This window comes from Dryobates pubescens, chromosome 15, assembly GCF_014839835.1.
Source record: "Dryobates pubescens isolate bDryPub1 chromosome 15, bDryPub1.pri, whole genome shotgun sequence".
Classification (NCBI taxonomy): Eukaryota; Metazoa; Chordata; class Aves; order Piciformes; family Picidae; genus Dryobates; species Dryobates pubescens.
The window spans coordinates 24118519-24138499 of NC_071626.1; the positions used below are offsets into that span (position 1 = coordinate 24118519).

At 48.3% G+C, this 19981-nt stretch overlaps 2 protein-coding genes across 2 annotated transcripts; both read left to right on the plus strand.

Moving 5' to 3' along the window:
* Window positions 1–333: 333 nt before the first annotated feature.
* LOC104304683 (aldo-keto reductase family 1 member B7-like) lies at window positions 334–5640 on the plus strand. Its single transcript, XM_054167609.1, is given in 7 exon segments — window positions 334–452; window positions 742–927; window positions 1887–2003; window positions 3632–3708; window positions 4770–4773; window positions 4963–5085; window positions 5563–5640. Coding segments are annotated over 7 exon segments (645 nt in total). The 5' UTR covers window positions 334–392.
* A 1269-nt stretch (window positions 5641–6909) lies between these two features.
* On the plus strand, window positions 6910–19429 carry LOC104304684 (aldo-keto reductase family 1 member B1). The gene is made up of 10 exons (XM_009905450.2): window positions 6910–7014; window positions 7543–7710; window positions 8892–9008; window positions 10177–10254; window positions 11683–11805; window positions 13094–13194; window positions 13356–13437; window positions 14709–14792; window positions 15492–15574; window positions 18021–19429. Exons 1-10 carry the CDS (start codon window positions 6949–6951, stop codon window positions 18061–18063), a joined length of 945 nt encoding a protein of 314 aa, XP_009903752.1. The 5' UTR covers window positions 6910–6948; the 3' UTR covers window positions 18064–19429.
* The last annotated feature ends 552 nt before the right edge of the window (window positions 19430–19981 follow it).

Genomic DNA, 19981 nt, shown 5'->3' on the forward strand with positions numbered 1-19981 from the left:
GGCTCTCCATTCAGTAACCAATGAACTGCAACCGGGTGTTGCAACACCCCAGTGTTGTGCCACAAGCAAGATACCCACTGGGCTGGGGCACCACAGGAGCTGAACTCTGCATGAACACAACCTATACCAGATGCCCTCCACCCTTATCATTTGATAAGGAACTTCACCAGGAGGGAAGGTCTGCATGGCACACCACTGTATGCCCCAGGGGTGTGATTTCCTCCCCAGTTTTTGGTTGATTTCAACGTTGTATGAGTTGGGAAAAAGCCACAGCCTTGTTTGCCAGATATGGGAGGACCCAGAACACTGGCATCCCTTCATTATCTTCCCCTTCTCTGGCAAGTTACTGTTAAACCAGCTGGGCAAGAGGCAGCTGCAGTGAGGCTTCCCAGATGGCGTGCAGGATCATGGCAACCTACGTGCAGCTGAACACCAAAGCCAAGATGCCCCTTGTGAGCTTCAGGGAATAGAAAAGCACCAGTACTGCAAAGCATCCTGCCACAAAACCCTGTTCCCACTGATCAGCTTCAGAACTGTCCTGCTGTCTGGGACTCTGCTCTACCTGGCTTCTGGGCTAAACCTGCATTGGAGTGGGGCTAGGTATAAACGGCTGGAGGCTGTCTTCGGCAAACAGCCTAGGGCAGAGGGGGATTGCTTTCAACAAGGTGAATTGAATGTTTCTTTTGCTAGGATACAGGTATTTAACTGTTCAGGTGTTTATACTGATTTGAGATTCTTAAGATTTATGCAATATTTCAGTCTGCACCAGGGCAAGTGAGAGCTGCAGTGCTGGCTGCCATCAGTGCTGGGTACTGCCACTTTGGCTGTGCATTTGTGTACCAGAATGAGAGTGAAATTGGGGATGTAATCCAGCAGAAAATCAGGGGAGGTGCTGTGAAATGAGAAGACCTCTTCATTGTCAGTAAGGTAAGGATCTGATGATTTTCCACCCCAGAGCAGAGGCGAGGGAATGATCTGGAGACAAAATGTACACTGTGGGATAAAGCAATTCATAATAACATTCAAGTCACTCCTGACACAAGCTTGCTGCTGCACCCTATTCTGTATGGAGATTTAGGGAGGGTAAGCTGTGGCAGTACCCTGCTGAGGTCTAGCACTCTGCTGAGGATACCCAGAAGAGCTGGGGGATGGATGACAGGCCATCTGCAGACCAGCTGCTGCAAAAAGAGAAGCAGGAAAAGGTAGCGTTCGCAAGGTAGAAACCTGTGATGCAGAGGTCTATGACCACTCTGTGTAAAGGACTGAAACAGAGGCAGGAACAGTTTGGAAACAGTGACTTACTGACTCATAAAGAACACCAGAGGAGACAAGCCTGGCAGAGCCTGGTGCTTGTTCTAGCAGCCTGGCTTGCAGTCCTACCAAAGAGCTGCCTCTGCTGTACGAGGAAGAGGAGAATCTGGCTACCCTGGGACAGTATAACCTGCTCAGCACATCCCAGGGAAGATGTGGTTGGTGGCTTCTCTTTCCCTTACTCAGAAAAGCAGGCTGTTTGTCTGGATAATGAAGTTGCTTCTTACCTTGGTGTAGAATGGTGCCAACCACTCTTTTGTGGCTTGTCTTATATTTTCTTGGCTTTGCCTGCTACATTTTTTTGCAGGATGTGTACAAGTGGTCAAATCTGACAGAAGAGTTTTCTTGAGCTAAGCCATTCTGCTCTGCACAAATCTGACAGTGCAACCGGAGTTTTTACTATAGATCTGTCTGATCAGGTACTGCCACTGCACATACTGAGTTCAGTATCACAGCCCTGTCCCATCACAGAACAAGCCCCATCTGAACACTAAGATGGCTTCATTCCTGTGCAGGAGAGCACTCAAGAGCTCTAACCCAGGAAGTCACAGTGTTCTTTGGCTTTCTATCTCTAGCTCTGGAGCACATTTCATGAAAAGCCTCTGGTGGAGAAATGTTGTCAGAAGACTCTTGCTGACCTGAAGCTGGATTACCTGGATCTCTACCTCATGCACTGGCCTATTGGGCTCAAGGTACAATAACAGCAATGCCCTTGGCTTTCCCTTCTGGAAGAGCTCCTCAGAACTGCCAATAACAACTGCAGCAGTAGTGCTGCTCCAGTCCATTGTGTGTACCACACTGCTCCAAAGATCTCATTCAGCTTGACTCTGGCCACGTGAGAGACTCTTGATCTCTGCCCTTGAGGTCACTGCCTGTACAGTGTCTTCTGCCCTTGTGATAGATGCAGATCTAGCACTAAGATCAGGCCTCCTGGCTGCAAGCATAAGCTATGCCACTTTCCTTTACAAATCCCAAGCATGCTCACTTGAAAATTACCCTTGTGGGCAGCAGGGCTGTACTTTGCTGCCTGACAGAAACTCTCTCTTGTGAACATTACAGCATTGCAGAGGGAAAGAAAATGCTCCTGGTTTCCATTTCTGTCTTTAACCACCAAGTGCTTAATACAGTCCAGACTGAGCTGACCTTGTCTGTGGGAGCTTTAGTTTTGTTCCACTGATCTTGGATATCAAAAGATATATTTCAATACCAAACTTTGACAGACTAGATGTTCTTCAGTTTGTGTGTGTATATATGGATATACATGTATGCATCTGCATCTATATGTATGCACACACAGACCTCCTTAGCCTTTCCTTTCTGCTACACACAGCTCAACATCTTTCTTCTAATATTTTTGAGCTTAGCCTCATTTCATCTTCTCAGTATTGCTTTAGTTAGCTTTACGTGGACAAATCTGTGAAGTGAAATGAAGAAGAGCATAATATTGTGGTATCTAGAACATCCTAATCATCCAAAACACTTTGGCCATGCTGTCTAGTTAGAGGCTGTTCTGATTTCCCTAATAAAGCAACTTAAACAGTGAGCCAATCAATAGAATTGCTAGGGTTGGGCAGGGACCTCAAGGATCATCTAGTTACAGCCTGGCCTTGAAAACCTCCAGGGGTGAAGCTTCTATCACCTCCCTGGGCAACCTGTGCCAGTGTCTCACCACCCTCATGGGGAAGAACTTCTTCCTAACATCCAATCTGAATCTACCCATTTCTAGTTTTGTTCCATTCCCCCCAGTCCTATCACTCCCTGACACCCTAAAAAGTCCCTCCCCAGCTTTCTTGTAGCCCCCTTCAGATAATGGAAGGTCTCCTTGGAGCCTTCTCTTCTCCAGACTGAACAGCCCCAACTCCCTCAGTCTGTTCTCACAGGAGAGGTGCTCCAGCCCTCTGTCAGCAGCACCTTCTTCAGGAGATGTACTCCAGTATAAACGTGGAGATTCACAGGTCAGAGTTAGTCCTCTTTAAAAACAGCTAAAGAAGCTGTTACTCCTAAACGTGCCTAATGGAATAACACATTGTATGAACTCATGTTAAGACTCCTGGACCTTGTTTTATGACTAAATTGCTTCCCTGTGTGTGTTTTGTGGACCATCAGCAGAAATACCTGCCTTTATTGGGAGAGCAGGTGGCAAAATAGCCATGACCCCTGTGTCAGCTAAGAATTAAAAATGGCTGAAAAATTAATTAAGTTATTATGAGAATTACCTGAGGTTTTTTCATGCACTTTCAGCTTTAGCTCCTTACATTCCTGCTTGGTTCTTTAGCATCCCAACAGAAATTATTGGAAGCATATTCTTTGTCACTGACAGGCAGGAGAGAAGCTGTTTCCCAAAGATGACAAAGGCATGCTCATACCCAGCAACACAGATCTTCTACAGACATGGAGGTAAATTCAGTCACAGCAGAGGGCACATGTACTGAGTCCTCATCTGTCTCTCCTGTGCTTTCATGACACTCAGTAGTGACAGAATTGCTGTCTCATAAATGCAAAATCAGTTGTGGGGAACATAATGCAGTCCAAAGCAGCTTTTCATAATGTGCATGCCTAGCCATTACCTAGTTATTAGGCATTACCTAGTTATTAGATGTGACCTAGTTATTAGACATGACCTAGTTATTAGGCATCACAGGATGTTAGGGGCTGGAAGGGATCTCCAAAGATCATCGAGTCCAAACCCCCTTGCCAGAGCAGGACCATAGAATCCAGCACAGGTTGCACAGGAACACATCCAGGTAAGTCTGGAAAGTCTCCAGAGAAGGAGACTCCACAACCCCTCTGGGCAGCCTGCTCCAGGGCTCTGTCACCCTCACAGTGAAGAAGTTCTTCCTCATGTTCATATCCATCGCCCCTTGTCCTATCACAGGGTGCAACTGAGCAGAGCCTGTCCCCTCCCTCTTGACCCCCAGCCCTCAGATATGTATAGACATTGATCAGATCTCCTCTCAGTCTTCTCCTCTGCAGACTAACCAGCCCCAGGTCTCTCAGCCTCACCTCACAAGGCAGGTCTCCAGTCCCTTCATCATCCTTGTAGCCCTCCATTAGACTCTCTTCAGCAGATCCCTGTCCCTCTTGAACTGGGGAGCCCAAAACTGGATGCAATACCCCAGGTGGGGCCTCACTACGGCAGAGTAGAGGGGGAGGAGAACCTCCCTAGATCACCAGTTATCCTCTTCCCTGAGAGCCTCACTTGACTGCCTGACCCACAGTGAGCACCATCAGTTTCAGTGGAGCGGCAAACCAGAATGTGTTTAGAAAACATTTGTTTCTTAACCACAACAACACTACAGCTGTCTTCACCACAGTTGCTGTGCCCTTCTTGAATTGGTCAAATAAACTGTACAGACAAAAAGGCATTTTTAGGTAGAGATCTTGCCTAGAATGAGGGCCATAGCCCTCCAGTGCTTCCACAAGAGTGGATTACTGTAGTTATTCTTTTCCTCATGCAGCTTAGTGTGAATTTCCACAAAGTCAAGAAATCAGGTCTTGAGTGAGAGAGCACTAACATACCAGTACCTGCTTTTCCCTCAGAGAATTTTGCAGTTCTAAATAGTTACTTTGTGCTGCTTGGGACATGAAGGAAGAACATCTTCAGACCCTGTCTTCTACCCTAGAAGCTGACTTTGCTCCACTTTCTGTTAGGCCATGGAAGAGCTGGTGGATGCTGGCCTAGTAAAAGCCATTGGTGTCTCCAACTTTAACCATGAGCAGATTGAAAGAACCCTGAACAAGCCAGGACTGAAGTACAAGCCTGCAAATAACCAGGTGAGCTGCTAGGTGACTGCAGGTGAATAGCTGTCAGGGATTATAGAGATCTGATTACGCTATCAGGGATTATAGAGATCTGATTACAGCTGAGTAAGGAGATGGAGAAAGGGAGAACAAAGTGGACACAGCATGCACTCTAAATCTCTGTGGGTTTTTCTGAGTACCCAAGGCACTCAAATATTTCATCTTTTGTCTCATCTTGCTGAACCACACTGTGAGAATGTTTGACTGAAAACATTTTCTAGAATAATAAAGAACCCAGAGATGGCCTCTGTGAAACCCCTACAGCAAAAAATTTCTAAGCACTTTGTATATAAATAGGTCTCTTCAATCCTAGGGATGCATATTACCATGCAGGCCTCTGGCAGATGAGGGGGAAAGGCAGGCTCTCATTGGATTTGGAGATATTCCATGCAACACAACAATATCACCATGGTTTTGATACTATTAATCTCTGTGCCTTTGTGCTGGCAGATTGAATGTCATCCATACCTCAACCAGGAGAAGCTGATCAAGTACTGTCAGTCCAAAGGGATTGCTGCAACAGTGTAGTGCCTGCTGGGCTCTCCTGACCAGCCATGGTAAGATGGCTTTGGGCTTTGCACAGGAGCTGGCAAGCATTGTTTGTAACATTGAGACCACAAGTGCACCAACAATCATTCATAGAATCACAGAATCATAAGGTTGGAAAAGACCTCAGAGATCATTAAGTCCAACCTATCACCCAATACCTCATGACAACTAAACCATGGCTCCGAGTGCCACATCCAGTCCTATCTTGATCACCTCCAGGGACGGTGACTCCACCACCTCCCTGGGCAGCACATCCCAATGGCCAATTACTCTTTCTGGAAAGAACTTTCTCCCCACCTCCAGCCTAAATTGCCCCTGGCACAGCTTGAGACCGTGTCCTCTTGTTCTGGTGCTGCTCACCTAGGAGAAGAGACCAACTCCCTCCTGGCTACAACCTCTCTTCAGGTAGTTGTATAGGGCAAGAAGGTCTCCCCTGAGCCTCCTCTTCTCCAGGCTAAGCAACCCCAGCTCCCTCAGCCTCTCCTCACAGGGCTGTGCTCCAGACCCCTCCCCAGCCTTGTTGCCCTTCTCTGGACACGTTCCAGCATCTCAACATCTTTCTTAAATTGGGGGGCCCAGAACTGCACACAGGACTCAAGGTGTGGCCTAACCAGTGCTGAGTACAGGGGCAGAATCACTTCCCTGCTCCTGCTGGCCACACTGCTCCTGAAGGAAGCTCACCAGGAGGAAAGCTCCGCAAGGCGCCCGCCGGTAGAGCGATCAGCTCCGCGGTTTTTAACAGATTTAATCTCTCAGCAGTGGAGTCTTAGCACTGACTCCTTCCGAACCGGAGCAAGCCCACCCTGAAGGGGCCGGTGTGGACCGCTAAGCCCCAGCACAGCCCGACTCTAAAGTGGACCTCTGCGGCCAGCTCCTCTGGCCGCGGCCGCCCCTGCGTGGAGCCGGGCCTGAACAGCCGGGTTCGCCGTCCTGGGGCGCCGGCTCCAGTAGGAACTGGGACTGCCGAAGGGATACCAGTCAGCCTGAGGAGGCCAGGCAGAAGGGGGCGCTGCAGAGCCCCCCGGACACCCCGCCCTCCACGCTCAGGTGGTTCCCCCCGTACCTTACAGAGGAAGCGGCCGGGACTCCATTGGTTGCCCTGCTTTGCTGCTGACATCAGGGCAGGACTTGAGCGGCGATTGGCTGCTGAGGAGGGGAGGGCCGAGAGGTACGAACGGCCGGCAGGGGTTGTGAGGCACCACCCCCGGAAGGAGCTGTACTGGCAGCCCGGGGCGGCCCCGGCCGCAGTTAAAGCGTTGGGCGGGCGGCGCGCTCCGAGTCGAGGGCATGGCGACGTACGCGCGGCTGGGCGCTGCGGGCAAGGTGCCCCTCCTGGGGCTGGGCACGTGGAAGGTAACCGTGGCCGCGGCGAGACCTGGGGCTGCTGACATGCTGCAGCGTCTCGCTGCCGGAGTGGAGCAGCGCTACGGGCGCCAGCGACATGTCAGCCGGGCTGCCGCCGAGGTCCCCGGCACAGTACGGCGGTACCGGTGCGGCGACTGACACCGAGGATCCCTCCCTGCCCATTGGCCCCTAGCAGCAGTTCGAGCTCCTGCGCCGCTGTAGGACTCTGCCCCAGGGGCGTAGGTCGCCGAGGCCTTTCGGCTGGGTTCAGCCCCTCCTGAATCTGCCGAGGGCTTCTTTGAGAAGCGGTGCGGGGAAGTGAGGGGACCTTGGAAAATGGGCCTGTCTGAGAGGGAGCTGAAAGAATGGTTGGAAGCTAGCGTTAAGCTCAGGCAGCACTGGCTGTGTACAGACCCAAGAAAGCGTTCCAAAGCTCCCGTTAAAGCCCACTTACGTGTTTAGTTACCTTCTAGCTACATAAGGAGCATTGTAAGAATCCCAAATCAAGACACTTCATGCCCTTGTTTTTTCCTTCAGTCCCCTCCAGGTAAGGTGGCAGCTGCTGTGATGGCTGCCATCGACGCTGGGTACCGCCACTTTGACTGTGCCTATGTGTACCAGAACGAGAAGGAAGTTGGGGAGGGGATCCAGCAGAAAATCAAGGAAGGTGCTGTGAAACGAGAGGACCTCTTCGTTGTCAGTAAGGTAAAAATCTGAGCCTTTGATCGGGGATAGGAAACCAAAGTAGTTTTATGCTGTAGTATTAGAGAAGCTTGTTAATGTAAAACTCCTTATGCTACTATCTTTTTTTACTTCATCAGCACAGTGATAAAGTTTGATTCTTCTCTGTCAACTGATAGAAATCTTTATTGTTGTAGCCACTGGACAGGAAGAATCCCTTGAGCTTTGACCAGGAAGAAAAATTACCCTTATCTTAACTGGCGGCAGCTTTCTTCCCCAGTCAATCCAGTAACACTGAAGGAAGTCAAGATTGATTCCCACCCCCTGCAAAAGAATAAGGCTTCACCACTATAGCCTTGCTGTGGTGTGGCACTCAGCTATGTAAACCCATGGGGGATGGATGAGGAGGAACCTGGCCCTGCAGACCAAGTGATGCAGAAGGCAAGCAGGAAAAGGTAGAGTGGGCCAGGTAACACCTGCAAGGTAGAAACCTTTGATGCAGAGGTTGAAGGCCACTCTATGTAAAGGACTGATACAGAAGCAGAAACAGTTTGGATATAGCACCTCACTGACAGCTAAAGAACAACAGAGGAGACAAGCCTGGCAGAGCCTGGTGCTTGTTCTAGCAGCCTGGCTTGCCGTTCTGACAAAGGGAAAGATGAGGTTTTGGCCACTTTGCACAATGTTATCTGCCCAGCACATGTCCCAGGGAAGATGTGGTTGGTGGTTTCTCTTTCTCTTGCTTACTAAGGAAAGCAGGTTATTTATCTGGAGTCTGAAGTTGCCTCTTATCTTGGTATAGAATGATGCCAACCATTCTTTTGTGTCTTGTCTTATATTTTCTGAGCTTTGCCAGCTACATTCAACGCAGGAGTTTTGTGTAGTCAGGAGTGACAGATACATGTCTTCATGTAAAAGTCTTTGCATTTCAAAGGGCTGCTGTGTAAAAGGAGGCAGCACAAATTGTCTTAGCTAATGGAACCACCAAATTTTATCTGTTACAAATCCTGCTCTAATATCCCTGCTGCCGTTGCATATACTGCCTTCAGTGTCATGGGTCAGTGCCATCACAGAACAGGCCCCATCTGAAGAGCACTAGGATGGCCTCATTCCATGTTGCTTTCCTAATAAGATGCAGCACTGCTGTACTCTGCAGAGAGCTTTAACCCAGGAGGTCAGTGTGCCTGTTTGGTTTTCTCCTGCAGCTGTGGTGTACATTTCATGACAAATCTCTGGTGAAGGGAGCCTGCCAGAAGACCCTTGCTGACCTGAAACTGAATTACCTGGATCTCTACCTTGTGCACTGGCCTTTTGGGTTCAAGGTATAGTAGTGGCAATGACTTTGCTTTTGTTTCTTGTGAATTAACAGCTTTTGGAGAGCTGTGTGGCTTTACAGCTCATCGGTTGCTCTGGCTGAGAGACAGTCGTCTGTTGTGTGTACCTGCACTGCTGTGGTGCTGAGCTTGACTCTAAGCTAGGTTCATGAGGCTGTTGCTTGCATACTCCTTTGATCCTGGGAATGATGGTCTGCAAACTAGCGGCAGGAGTTGTGACTGCAAGCATGAGATGGGCTGCTCTCCGTTTTGCTTAGGAATCAGTGTATGCTCGTCTCAGAAATGCCCCGTGCGGGAGGGAAGGCTGCGCGTGGCCCACAAGGAATCTTCCCCTGTGTGTTACGGAATGACAGAGCAAAAGAAAATGCTCCTTTCCACTTAATTCTTCAATTGGCAAGTCCTCAATACAGTGCAGATTGAGCTGACCTTGCCTGTGGATGCCTTAGTGGTCCCTTGAGGCAGGAATTCAAAAGATGAAGCTCCTTGGATGCCTAAACTTTCCCACAGATTAGTGGAGGAGTGGATGTGTCCCTTGGACTGTTTCTAGTCTTAGCCTTTCCATTCTGCCACAGTCTAATCAGTCTCCATCCTACCTGGCACTGTTATTTCATACTCTGTTTTAGCCTTATGAGAACAAAACTGTCTCATGGTGACAGCAGCAAACAGCTGTTCCAAACAGTTCAAGTTTTGATGTCGTTTCATAACTCTTACACAAAGGCTGTTCGAGCATTAGCAGCTTTCCACTGAGTTCTGTCATGGAAGAAGTGTCACTGTACACAATAGCTCTTTTCAGCAGACCTGGTGTTCTGTAGACCAAAGCTCCCAGTACCCAGCTAGGTTCCCTGATGCCCTTCCAGATAAAGAACAGTACATCAAGTGAACATGTATGAGACTGGAGCCTAGTTCAGAGCAGTTTTTCTGTAGGTATCTGGGTGAGTCAACACTTTGAGGGATCCAGCAGAAAACCTTGTCCTTCCAAGAAATGGTCACTGACAAGTGTCTTAAATTTCTCATGCTCCTCAGCAAGGAGTGACAATGTAGACAAGAACTGGTGTTCTTGCCTGCACTGGAAGTTTAAGCTGTCATGGTTGTGAGCTCTCATGGCATTAAGTGAACTTCTCACCAGATTCTCAAGCATTTTCTTTGTCACTGACAGGCAGGAGAGGAGCTGTTTCCCATGGATGACAAGGGCATGTCTGTACCCAGCAACACAGATCTTCTACAGACATGGGAGGTAAGATCAGCCACAGGGGAAGAGTCAAATCTTCTGTCCTCAGCAGTGGCATTAGCTCCAGCAGTCACAGCGTGATGGCTCATGTGTGCATGCAGAATTAGTTGGAAAGAATTAACCCAAGTATGGGATGGCTGCTTTAGAAGTGCATATTCCTAGCCCCTGTGCATTAGCATCTCAAGTCACTGAGCTACATGGTAGCTTTCATAGAATCATAGAATTGTCAGTGTTGGAAGGGACCTCAAGGATCATCCAGTTCCAACCTCCCTGCCATGGCCAGGGACACCTCACACTACAGCAGGTTGCTTACAACCATATCCAGCCTGGCCTTAAACACTTCCAGGGATGAGGCTTCCACCACCTCCCTGGGCAACCTGTGCCAGTGTGCCCTCACCTTCATAGGGCAGAACTTCTTTCCAACATCCAATCTCAAGCTACCTTTTTTTTTCCCCCAACCCCCCTAGTCCTGTCACTCCCTGACACCCTAAAAAGTCCCTCCCCAGATTTCCTGTAGCCCCCTTCAGATACTGGAAGGCCACAAGAAGGTCTTCATGACTCGAGGTGTTTGGGAAGAGACTGGATGGGGTGCTTGGTGCCATGGTTTAGTTGATTAGATGGTGTTGGATGACAGGTTGGACTCGATCTCAAAGGTCTTTTCCAACCAGGTCGATTCTATTCTATTCCTTGGAGCCTTCTTTTCTCCAGACTGAACAGCCCAAACTCCCTCAGTCTGTCCTCATAGCAGAGCAGCTCCAGCCCTCTGATCATCCTCATGGCCCGTCTCTGGACACCTTCCAGCACCTCCAGATCCTTCCTGTAATAGAGGCTCCAGAACTGGACACAGAGCTCCAGGTGGGGTCTCACCAGAGTGGAGCAGAGGGGGAGAATCACTTCCCTTGACTTGCTGACTATGCTTCTCTTGATGCAGCCCAGAAAGCCAATCACATCCTGGGCTGCAAGGGCACACTGGTGGCTCATGTTGAGCCTCTCATCCACCAGCACCCACAAGTCCCTTTCTTCAGGGCTTTCAGTGGAGCTGCAGGCCAGAGTGTTAGTCAAAGTTATTTATATGACCATGCCTGTATGCTTTTTTTTCTCCAGCACAGTTCTCTTGCAGTTCTTTGAATTGCTCCAACAGATTTTGTAGAAATACCAACTTAAGTTGTGCTCTTGCCATCCTCCTAGGGCATAATCTTCCAGAGAGTGACAGTAGTAGAGTTGTCTTTTCCTTTTTGAGGCTTTGCAATGATTTCTGGGCTCTGCTGTGATGGAAGACATGGCACAGATACTACAGGTAACCACTTCTGCCCTTGAGAATTAAAAAGCCCAAGCAGTTTTGTGCTTCCCACGAAAGGAAACAAGCCATGTGAGGAAGAACATACCAAGATTTTTGTCTTGTACACTGGGTGTTGACTTCTCCTTTTGTGCCAGGCCATGGAAGAGCTGGTGGATGCTGGCCTGGTGAAAGCCATTGGGATCTCAAACTTTAACCGTGAGCAGACTGAAAGGATCTTGAACAAGCCAGGGCTGAAGCACAAGCCTGTGAATAACCAGGTAAGCTGCTAAGTGACTGCAAGTGAATAGTTTGCAGGGATTCTAAAGATCTGATTACAATTGAATGGGTAGAAAAAGGGAGAACAGAAAAGAGACAGCATGTACTCTAAATCCCTTTCTGTGGGTATTCCTCAGTACAAAAAAGACCTGAATGCTTCCTCTGTCTTGCCTTGTTGAACCTCTTTTTACCAATTATGGAGTGTTTTCCTATGAAGCCTTCTCTCTGGAGGCATAAAAAATTCCAGACACAAGCTATTCTGACTAGCAATGGCTGTTATAAAGCCTTTTGGAACAAAATCTAAAACTCACATAAGCTTTTGCTGGTGCCCTGCAGAATTTGCTTTCTGTCATCACACAGACCACATGCAGGGTAGGATGAAGGCAGCCTCTGTTTAGGAAATTAGGATTCAGGGAAAAAAAACTTCTCAAGTATTCCCCATGCTCCTGGAGAGCTGGGCAAAGAGGTACCTAATGAGGTGCAACAAGGGTAAGTACACAGCCCTGCATCTGGGAAGGAATAATAAACTGCACCAGTACAGGTTAAGAGGTGATCTGCTAGAGAGCAGCCCTGTGGAGAAGGACCTGGGTGTCCTCGTTGATAACAAATCCTCCAGGGGACAGCAATGTGCCCTTGTGGCCAAGAAGGCAAATGGGATCCTGGGGTGCACTAAGTGGTGTGTCCAGCAGATCAAGGGAGGTTCTCATCCCCCTCTACTCTGCCCTGGTGAGGCTGCACCTGCAGTATTGAGTCCAGTTTGGGGCTACCCAGTTCAGGAGGGACAAGGATCAGCTAGAGGGAGTCCAAGGGAAGGCTACAAGGATGCTGAAGGGACTGCAGCACTGCCTGGTGAGGAGAGGCTGAGAGTCCTGGGGCTCTTTAGTCTGCAGAGAAGAAGGCTGAAAGGGGATTTAATAAATGTTTATAAATACCTGAGGGCTGGGGGTTGAGAGGGAGGGGACAGGCTCTGCTCACTTGCACCCTGTGATAGGACAAGGGGCAGTGGGTATAGACTACAGCACAGGAGGTTCCACCTCAACATGAGGAGGAACTTCTTCACTGTAAGTGTCACAGAGTACTGGAACAGGCTGCCCAGAGAGGTTGTGGAGTCTCCTTTTCTGGAGACTTTCCAGCCATGTCTGGATGTGTTCCTGTGCTAGATTCTGTGGCCCTGCTCTGGCAGGGGGTTGGACTCAATCTCTGGAGGTCCCTTCCAACCCCTAACATCCTGTGAGCCTATGAACACTGCAGTAGTTTTACAGCTGTCAGTCTCTGCTCCTGTGTTGGCAGATTGAGTCTCATCCATACCTTTCCCAAGAGAAGCTTATCAACTATTGCCAGTCTAAAGGAATCACTGTGACAGCATACTGTCCCCTTGGACGCCCTGACAGGTAATTTCCAAGTGGGTTACTGTGGTTTCACTTTAAAACATTGGAACTACTTGAATGAGTAATGGTGCAGGTGTCTTTTTGGTTTTAAATTACTCATGCTAGGTAGAATCTTTCTGGAATGATTCTTTGCTGATTTTTTTCTCTTTTCCCCCTTTTTGTAGGGATAAGCCAGATGCACCTTCCCTTCTGGATGATCCCAAAGTCAAAGAGATTGCAGCCAAACACAACAAAACCCCAGCACAGGTGGGTCAGTGCAGTGCAGTGGGTATTGCATCCTGTAACACAACCATTAAGAAAAGAGAGGGGGTACAGCCTCTCTTAGTGCTCCCTGTGAGCTGTGATGCTCTCTTGTGGTGTTAACAAGCAATGTAGATTACCCACTTTGTGGTCCACAGTATATGCTACTACTGTCTTTGGCCCTCAGCCAGAAGATGATTCTGAACTCATCTTCAGATGTAACTTCCCCTCTCAAATACTCTTGCAGAGAATTAAGCCTTGCAGTGATCCTGGGCTACTGAACGCCAAGGTATCACAGTATCACTAAGGTTGGAAGAGACCTCGAGGATCATGGAGTCCAACCTGTCACCACAGACCTCATGACTAGACCATGGCACCAAGTGCCACATCCAATCCCCTCTTGAACACCTCCAGGGACGGTGACTCCACCACCTCCCTGGGCAGCACATCCCAATGACGAACGACTCGCTCAGTGAAGAACTTTCTCCTCACCTCCAGCCTAAACTTCCCCTGGCACAGCTTGAGACTGTGTCCCCTTGTTCTGGTGCTGGTTGCCTGGTAGAAGAGACCAACCCCCCAGCCCCACCCCAGCTACAACCACCTTTCAGGTAGTTGTAGAGAGCAATGAGGTCACCCCTGAGCCTCCTCCAGGCTAAGCAACCCCAGCTCCCTCAGCCTCTCCTCACAGGGCTGTGCTCAAGGCCTCTCCCCAGCCTTGTTGCCCTTCTCTGGACACGTTCAAGTCTCTCAATGTCCTTCTTAAACTGAGGGGCCCAGAAGTGGACACAGGACTCAAGGTGTGGCCTAACCAGTGCTGAGTACAGGGCACAAGGACTTCCTTGCTCCTTCTGGCCACACTGTTCCTGATGCAGGCCAGGATGCCATTGGCCATCTGGGCACACTGCTGGCTCATGTTTAGGCAGCTGTCAATCAGCACCCCCAGGTCCCTCTCTGTTTGGGAGCTCTCCAGCCACTCTGACCCCAGCCTGTAGCTCTGCATGGGGTTGCCATGGCCAAAGTGCAGCACCTGGCACTTGGACTTGTTATATTTGAAGAAAAGGAATTTACTATCTCAAAACTGAATGGGAAAGGAGGCCTCCCATGTGGGCCTTCACTGCTGCCCTTCCCTATACAGGAAGCAATACCTAGGCCACAGGGACAGGAATGATTTGAGATGCAGCTCTGAAGAAGTGGGCATGGCTCAGGGAAAGCAGCTGTTCCAACAGGCTCTGCTTCCTCCAGAGCAGGAGAAATGACTCAGTTGTCTGTTCCTGCAGGTTCTGCTTCGCTTCCAGATCCAGAGAAATGTGATTGTGATTCCCAAGTCTGTCACACCACAGCGCATTGTGGAGAACTTCCAGGTGAGTCCTCAGGAGTGACCTGGGTGCTGCCCTTCAGGCATGCTGTGCCTTCTCCCTGCAGAGCAGGCAGTGATCCTTTCTCACCCTTCTCTTTCTCATGAGTGGGCTTTTTACCTGTCTGGAATCTAGGGCTCCAAAGAAAACCACAGCTGAAGGAACAGCAGGCAGAGCTCTCAGAACAGTGTGCTGATAAGCTCAGTTACCTTACATAGTGTCTCCTCGGTTTGGTGGATGAAGTGACAGGCTGGGCTTCCTTAGAGCCTAAACACAGTAATGTTCCTCCAAATAACATTAGCAATGCTAATGGAAAAGTGCTGGTGTCAAACTGCTCCTCAAGTCAGGGCTTTTGTTTCTGCTATTTGACATCAAGATTTCAGAAGTAACGTAAGTAGCTTTATTGAAAGACTTTCATATTTCATATGTTCTTTGGCAATGGAATAAATGTATCTTCCACAAACAGAGGCACTCTGCAACACTAAGGTGCTCACTGAACAGCTGGCACATGGAGCTGCTACTGGTAGCCTTTCTGGTTTTCTTCCCTCTGCCAGCAGAGTCTCAAAAACATCAAGATACTACTTTTCCTTTCCCAATCACTTCTAGCCAGTACCTTTTCTAATGTGAACTTGTTCTTCAATCTTATGAATTCTCCTTCTGATTAACTTGTGCAAAGAGGTGTTTTCCAGCTGTTTCTCTTCTCAGGTGTTTGACTTCGAATTGACTAAGGAGGAAATGGCAACCCTCCTCAGCTTGAACAGGAACTGGAGGATCTGTGAAATGCTCACGTGAGTGACAGCTTGTTTCCTCCCGACTCCTACATCTTCAATAATCTTTATTCTGATCTTGCAGCTCACACCAGGTGGTGTAGATGGGGTAGATTTTGAGATCTTAAATCATTTGAGGAATGAGGCATCTGCTACATAACATCTTAGTGGAGTTATTGCCACTTTGCTGACTGAAGGATTGAGTATAGCTTGTATCATACACTGATACTGAATCCTTTCACCAAGAAACTGTGTGCTGGGAATTCCAAAAGGAGAGTTGTATGTGATAACTTTGGCTCTGACTATATTGTAGAAATGAGCAATAGAATAGAATAAACCAGGTTGGAAGAGACCTTTGAGATATCACATCCAACCTATCATCCAACACCACCTAATCAACTAAACCATGCAACCAAGCACCCTATCAAGTCTCCTCCTAAACACCTCCAGTGATGGTGACTCCACCACCTCCCTGGGCAGCACATTCCAATGTGCAATCACTCTCTCTGTGTAGAATTTCTTCCTAACCTCCAGCCTAAACCTCCCCTGGCACAGCTTGAGACTGTGTCCTCTTGTTCTGGTGCTGCTTGCCTGGAAGAAGAGACCAACCCCCTCCTGGCTACAACCTCCCTTCAGGTAGTTGTAGAGGGCAAGGAGGTCTCCCCTGAGCCTTCTCTTCTCCAGGCTAAGTAACCCCAGCTCCTTCAGCCTCTCCTCACAGGGCTGTGTTCCAAGCCCCTCCCCAGCTTTGTTGCCCTTCTCTGGACACGCTCCAGCAAGTCAACCTCCTTCCTAAACTGAGGAGCCCAGAACTGGACACAGGACTCAAGGTGTGGCCTAACCAGTGCAGTGTACAGGGGGAGAATCGCCTCCCTGCTCCTGCTGGCCACACTGTTCCTGATGCAGGCCAGGATGCCATTGGCCCTCTTGGCTGCCTGGGCACACTGCTGGCTCATGTTCAGCCTACCACTGACCAGCACCCCCAGGTCCCTCTCTGCCTGGCTGCTCTCCAGCCACTCTGCCCCCAGCCTGTAGCACTGCATGGGGTTGTTGTGGCCAATGTGCAGAACCTGGCACTTGGATGTGTTCAATCTCCTGCCCTTGGCCTCTGCCCATCTGTCCAGCCTGTCCAGGTCCCTCTGCAGAGCCTCTCTGCCCTCCAGCAGATCAACTCCTGCCCCCAGCTTGGTGTTGTCTGCAAATTTACTGATGATGGACTCAGTGCCCTCAGCCAGGTCATCAGTAAAGATGTCCAAGAGCATGGGGCCCAGTAGGCTCTTTTGGCCTGATTTTTTTTTTTTCCCCTGAGTCCTTATAAACTGAAGTCAGCTGTCATGCAGGTGGTTGGGGCAGAGAGTGACCATCTGAAGTACAGCATGAAGAATGACTGCTTGCAGATGTGCCCCTTGGAAGCCTGTAGTAAAACAAGTCTTGTCTGAAAGGCCTCAGAAACTGCTGTTATCTCTGTAAGCAGCATGAATTTTAACTGTCTAGAAAGGAACTTGTTCCCATCATTGTTCAGTGCCTGAGTAATAGGAAAGGACTTGACCTTGTGTCTTGGTCTGGAGAGGGAATGAGCCTCAGTTGTTTTGAATGTTCCTGTGTTATGAAATTAGAGGCACAAACAAGCCCAAAATATCAACAGTGAGGCTATTTATTAATAGAATAAAGTGGATGGAACAGAAGAAGGGAGAGAGAGAGGGAAAAATAAGAGAGAAGAGGAGAGGAATTGTATTACCACACCTACCAAGACAGTTTGGGTCTGTGGAGGAAGGCTGCTGCCACTTTGGTGTGGAGGAGATGTCATCCTTGTTGGCTGTGCTGTCCTCTGCTAGAGGAGGGGAGGGAGAGATCCCAAAGTCCAAGTCCTTCTCTGTGCAGCCTCTTCAGCTCCATGAGTTGCAGCAGGTGGAATTTAGGACATGGAGAGAGGGTTCCTCCTGGTCTGCTGCATCCAGGCTACATGGTAATGTCTTTTCTCCTGTGTCTGTCCTTTTCTCTCCCTGTATGTTCTTCTGTTTTTCTTCTCCTGAGCAGGCATTGCCCAGGTTTTTTATACAGTGTTTTAGTCACAGGATTTTTTAGATAAGTGGACAATGGATTCACCACCTGGACTTTTTTCCATCCTCCCTTTCTGGGGTACCCTTTCTGGGTAGAGATGATCTTGTCTATGCACATTCCAGAGAGTCCTTATCCAGTGGTGTCTGCTCACCATCCCCTCCCTTGGCAGCTATTGTCTGGGTGAGGAGCAAAGATGATTTTTACCTTTGATTCACATCTAGAGAGACAAGATTTAGTCTCTTGCACCTTGTTGGTAGCATATTCCATTTCTATAGTAATAGGTTTCAAATGTATTCCGCAGTTAAACAATGCAGAGCCTTTAAGGCTCCTCTGTACATGCAGTGTGATTCTATTACGGCATTTATTTCAGCCTTGAGCATTGTCTTATCTCTTTGATTTCTTCCAGGTGCAAAAATCAGAAGGAGTACCCTTTCAATGCAGAATACTGAAGACACTTTTATCCTGCCCTCCCTGAAGATCTCTGGAGCCTAATGAGCTTCTGCAATTGCGTAGAGTTGTGCACTACATAGTTTCCACACTGTGTCTCTCCTGCCAGCAAAGGCTTAGTAAATGTCTTCACCAACTAGGTTTTTCCTCTTTGGTGGAAGGAAACAGTAAAACAGTTCTCAAGAACAAAATACAGGAAATAAGGCAATAATAATTCTCTACTCACTAGCTAAGTGTCTCTGTGGGGCTAAAATAGAAAAGCAGAGAAGACAAAGAATGAACTAGCAACTGATTTTTATCTTCTGTCTTGGATCAACACTGTTTAACGCTGCAGGGTAAGGGTATATGAGCACAGGAGAAAGATCCATCCTGAAACCATGACTGCATTAGCATCAATAAAATTTACTTCTAGAGCATAGCCCAAAGCTTTCTGGCAAAAGAATAATAAATGGGAGGGATGTTCAGCCCTACAGATGCATGCCAGCTCCAATTGGGCCCTATTTCAATCACATTCTTTTACAGGCTGAAATTGGAGAGATGTTCGTGTTCAGTTTTAATCAATGTTTAGATTACCCCAAGTTTGGAAAACTAAGCCACTTGCATTGTCAACATCCCTGGAAACCATCATCCACATAGTGTTTTAAATGATGTCAGGGGAGTGTCGAGGCCCTGTCTTCATCAGAAGTTGAATAACAAACTTTGATTGACAACAATGCTGCTATGTGAAGCCTTAGTCTGGACTGTGGATCAACAAGCAGCACAAGCCAAAAGTGCTGGACAGTGGTATCAGCTGTGGACTGATTTGGCTGGTAGTTTGTGCTGACACCTGGATATTAAAAAACCCAGAGTAATAGAGACTGGGGAGAGGGGAGAATGCATTAAGCAAGTATCTGCTCCTGCATAGAAGCAGAGGGTAACAGGTGAAACAGCTCATGCTGAGCTGCTGCCTAGAGCATCAAGCTGTGCTGACTGGAACAGGTTTCCACTGGTCTGTACAGTTAAGTTTTCCCTTAACAAAGCCCATCCCTCATGGTAGAGGATGCAGGTAAGCCTGGGTAGTGCTAGGGTAGCTAGAAGGTAGTCTAACAGCATGGCTCCTCAGGAGTCCATAAGTGTGCCTTGGGCTACTAGATGCAGGGCACCAACACTAGAACTACTGCATCCTGCTCTAGAACATCCACACAAGATCTAGCTGTAGGGTCTAACAAAAGCATGAGTTGTATCCTGAGTTACCAAGTCGTCTGAAAACTTCCTGAACAACAACATGGTTAACAAAAAAAGTGCTTTTGTAAAGGTTAATAGTGAATAGTGTTAGTACCTGATGTAACTTACTGCTTGTACCTTACTAACTTGTATTAAAATTTAGTGTCCAACAAGTGAGCATGCTTATAAATGTGAACTACTCCTGTTGTAGATCAACACTTCTGTAAGGAAGCGCATGCATGAAAGATGTTTGACAGAGGACAAAGTCAGAGATGTTGAACATCAGAGGAGCATCAAAATCTTGCCTTTAATGGGTGTACAGTAAGTGGATACAAAGAACCATGGCCAACGAACTGTGATACATGAGGGCTGTGACTGTGAAGAGAAGGAACAATGCCTTGAACTATTCACAAGGTGTATTCCCTTTCACATCCATAGCTCATATGTACCAAGACTCCTTTACATATCACAGAATCACCAAGATTGGAAGAGACCTCAAAGATCGAGTCCAACCTGTCACCACAGACCTCATGGCACCAAGTGCCACGTCCAGTCCCCTCTTGAACACCTCCAGGGATGGTGACTCCACCACCTCCCTGGGCAACACATCCCAATGGCTAATAACTCTCTCTGTGAAGAGCTTTCTCCTCACCTCCAGCCTAAACCTCCCCTGGCACAGCTTGAGACTGTGTCTTCTTGTTCTGGTGCTGGTTGCCT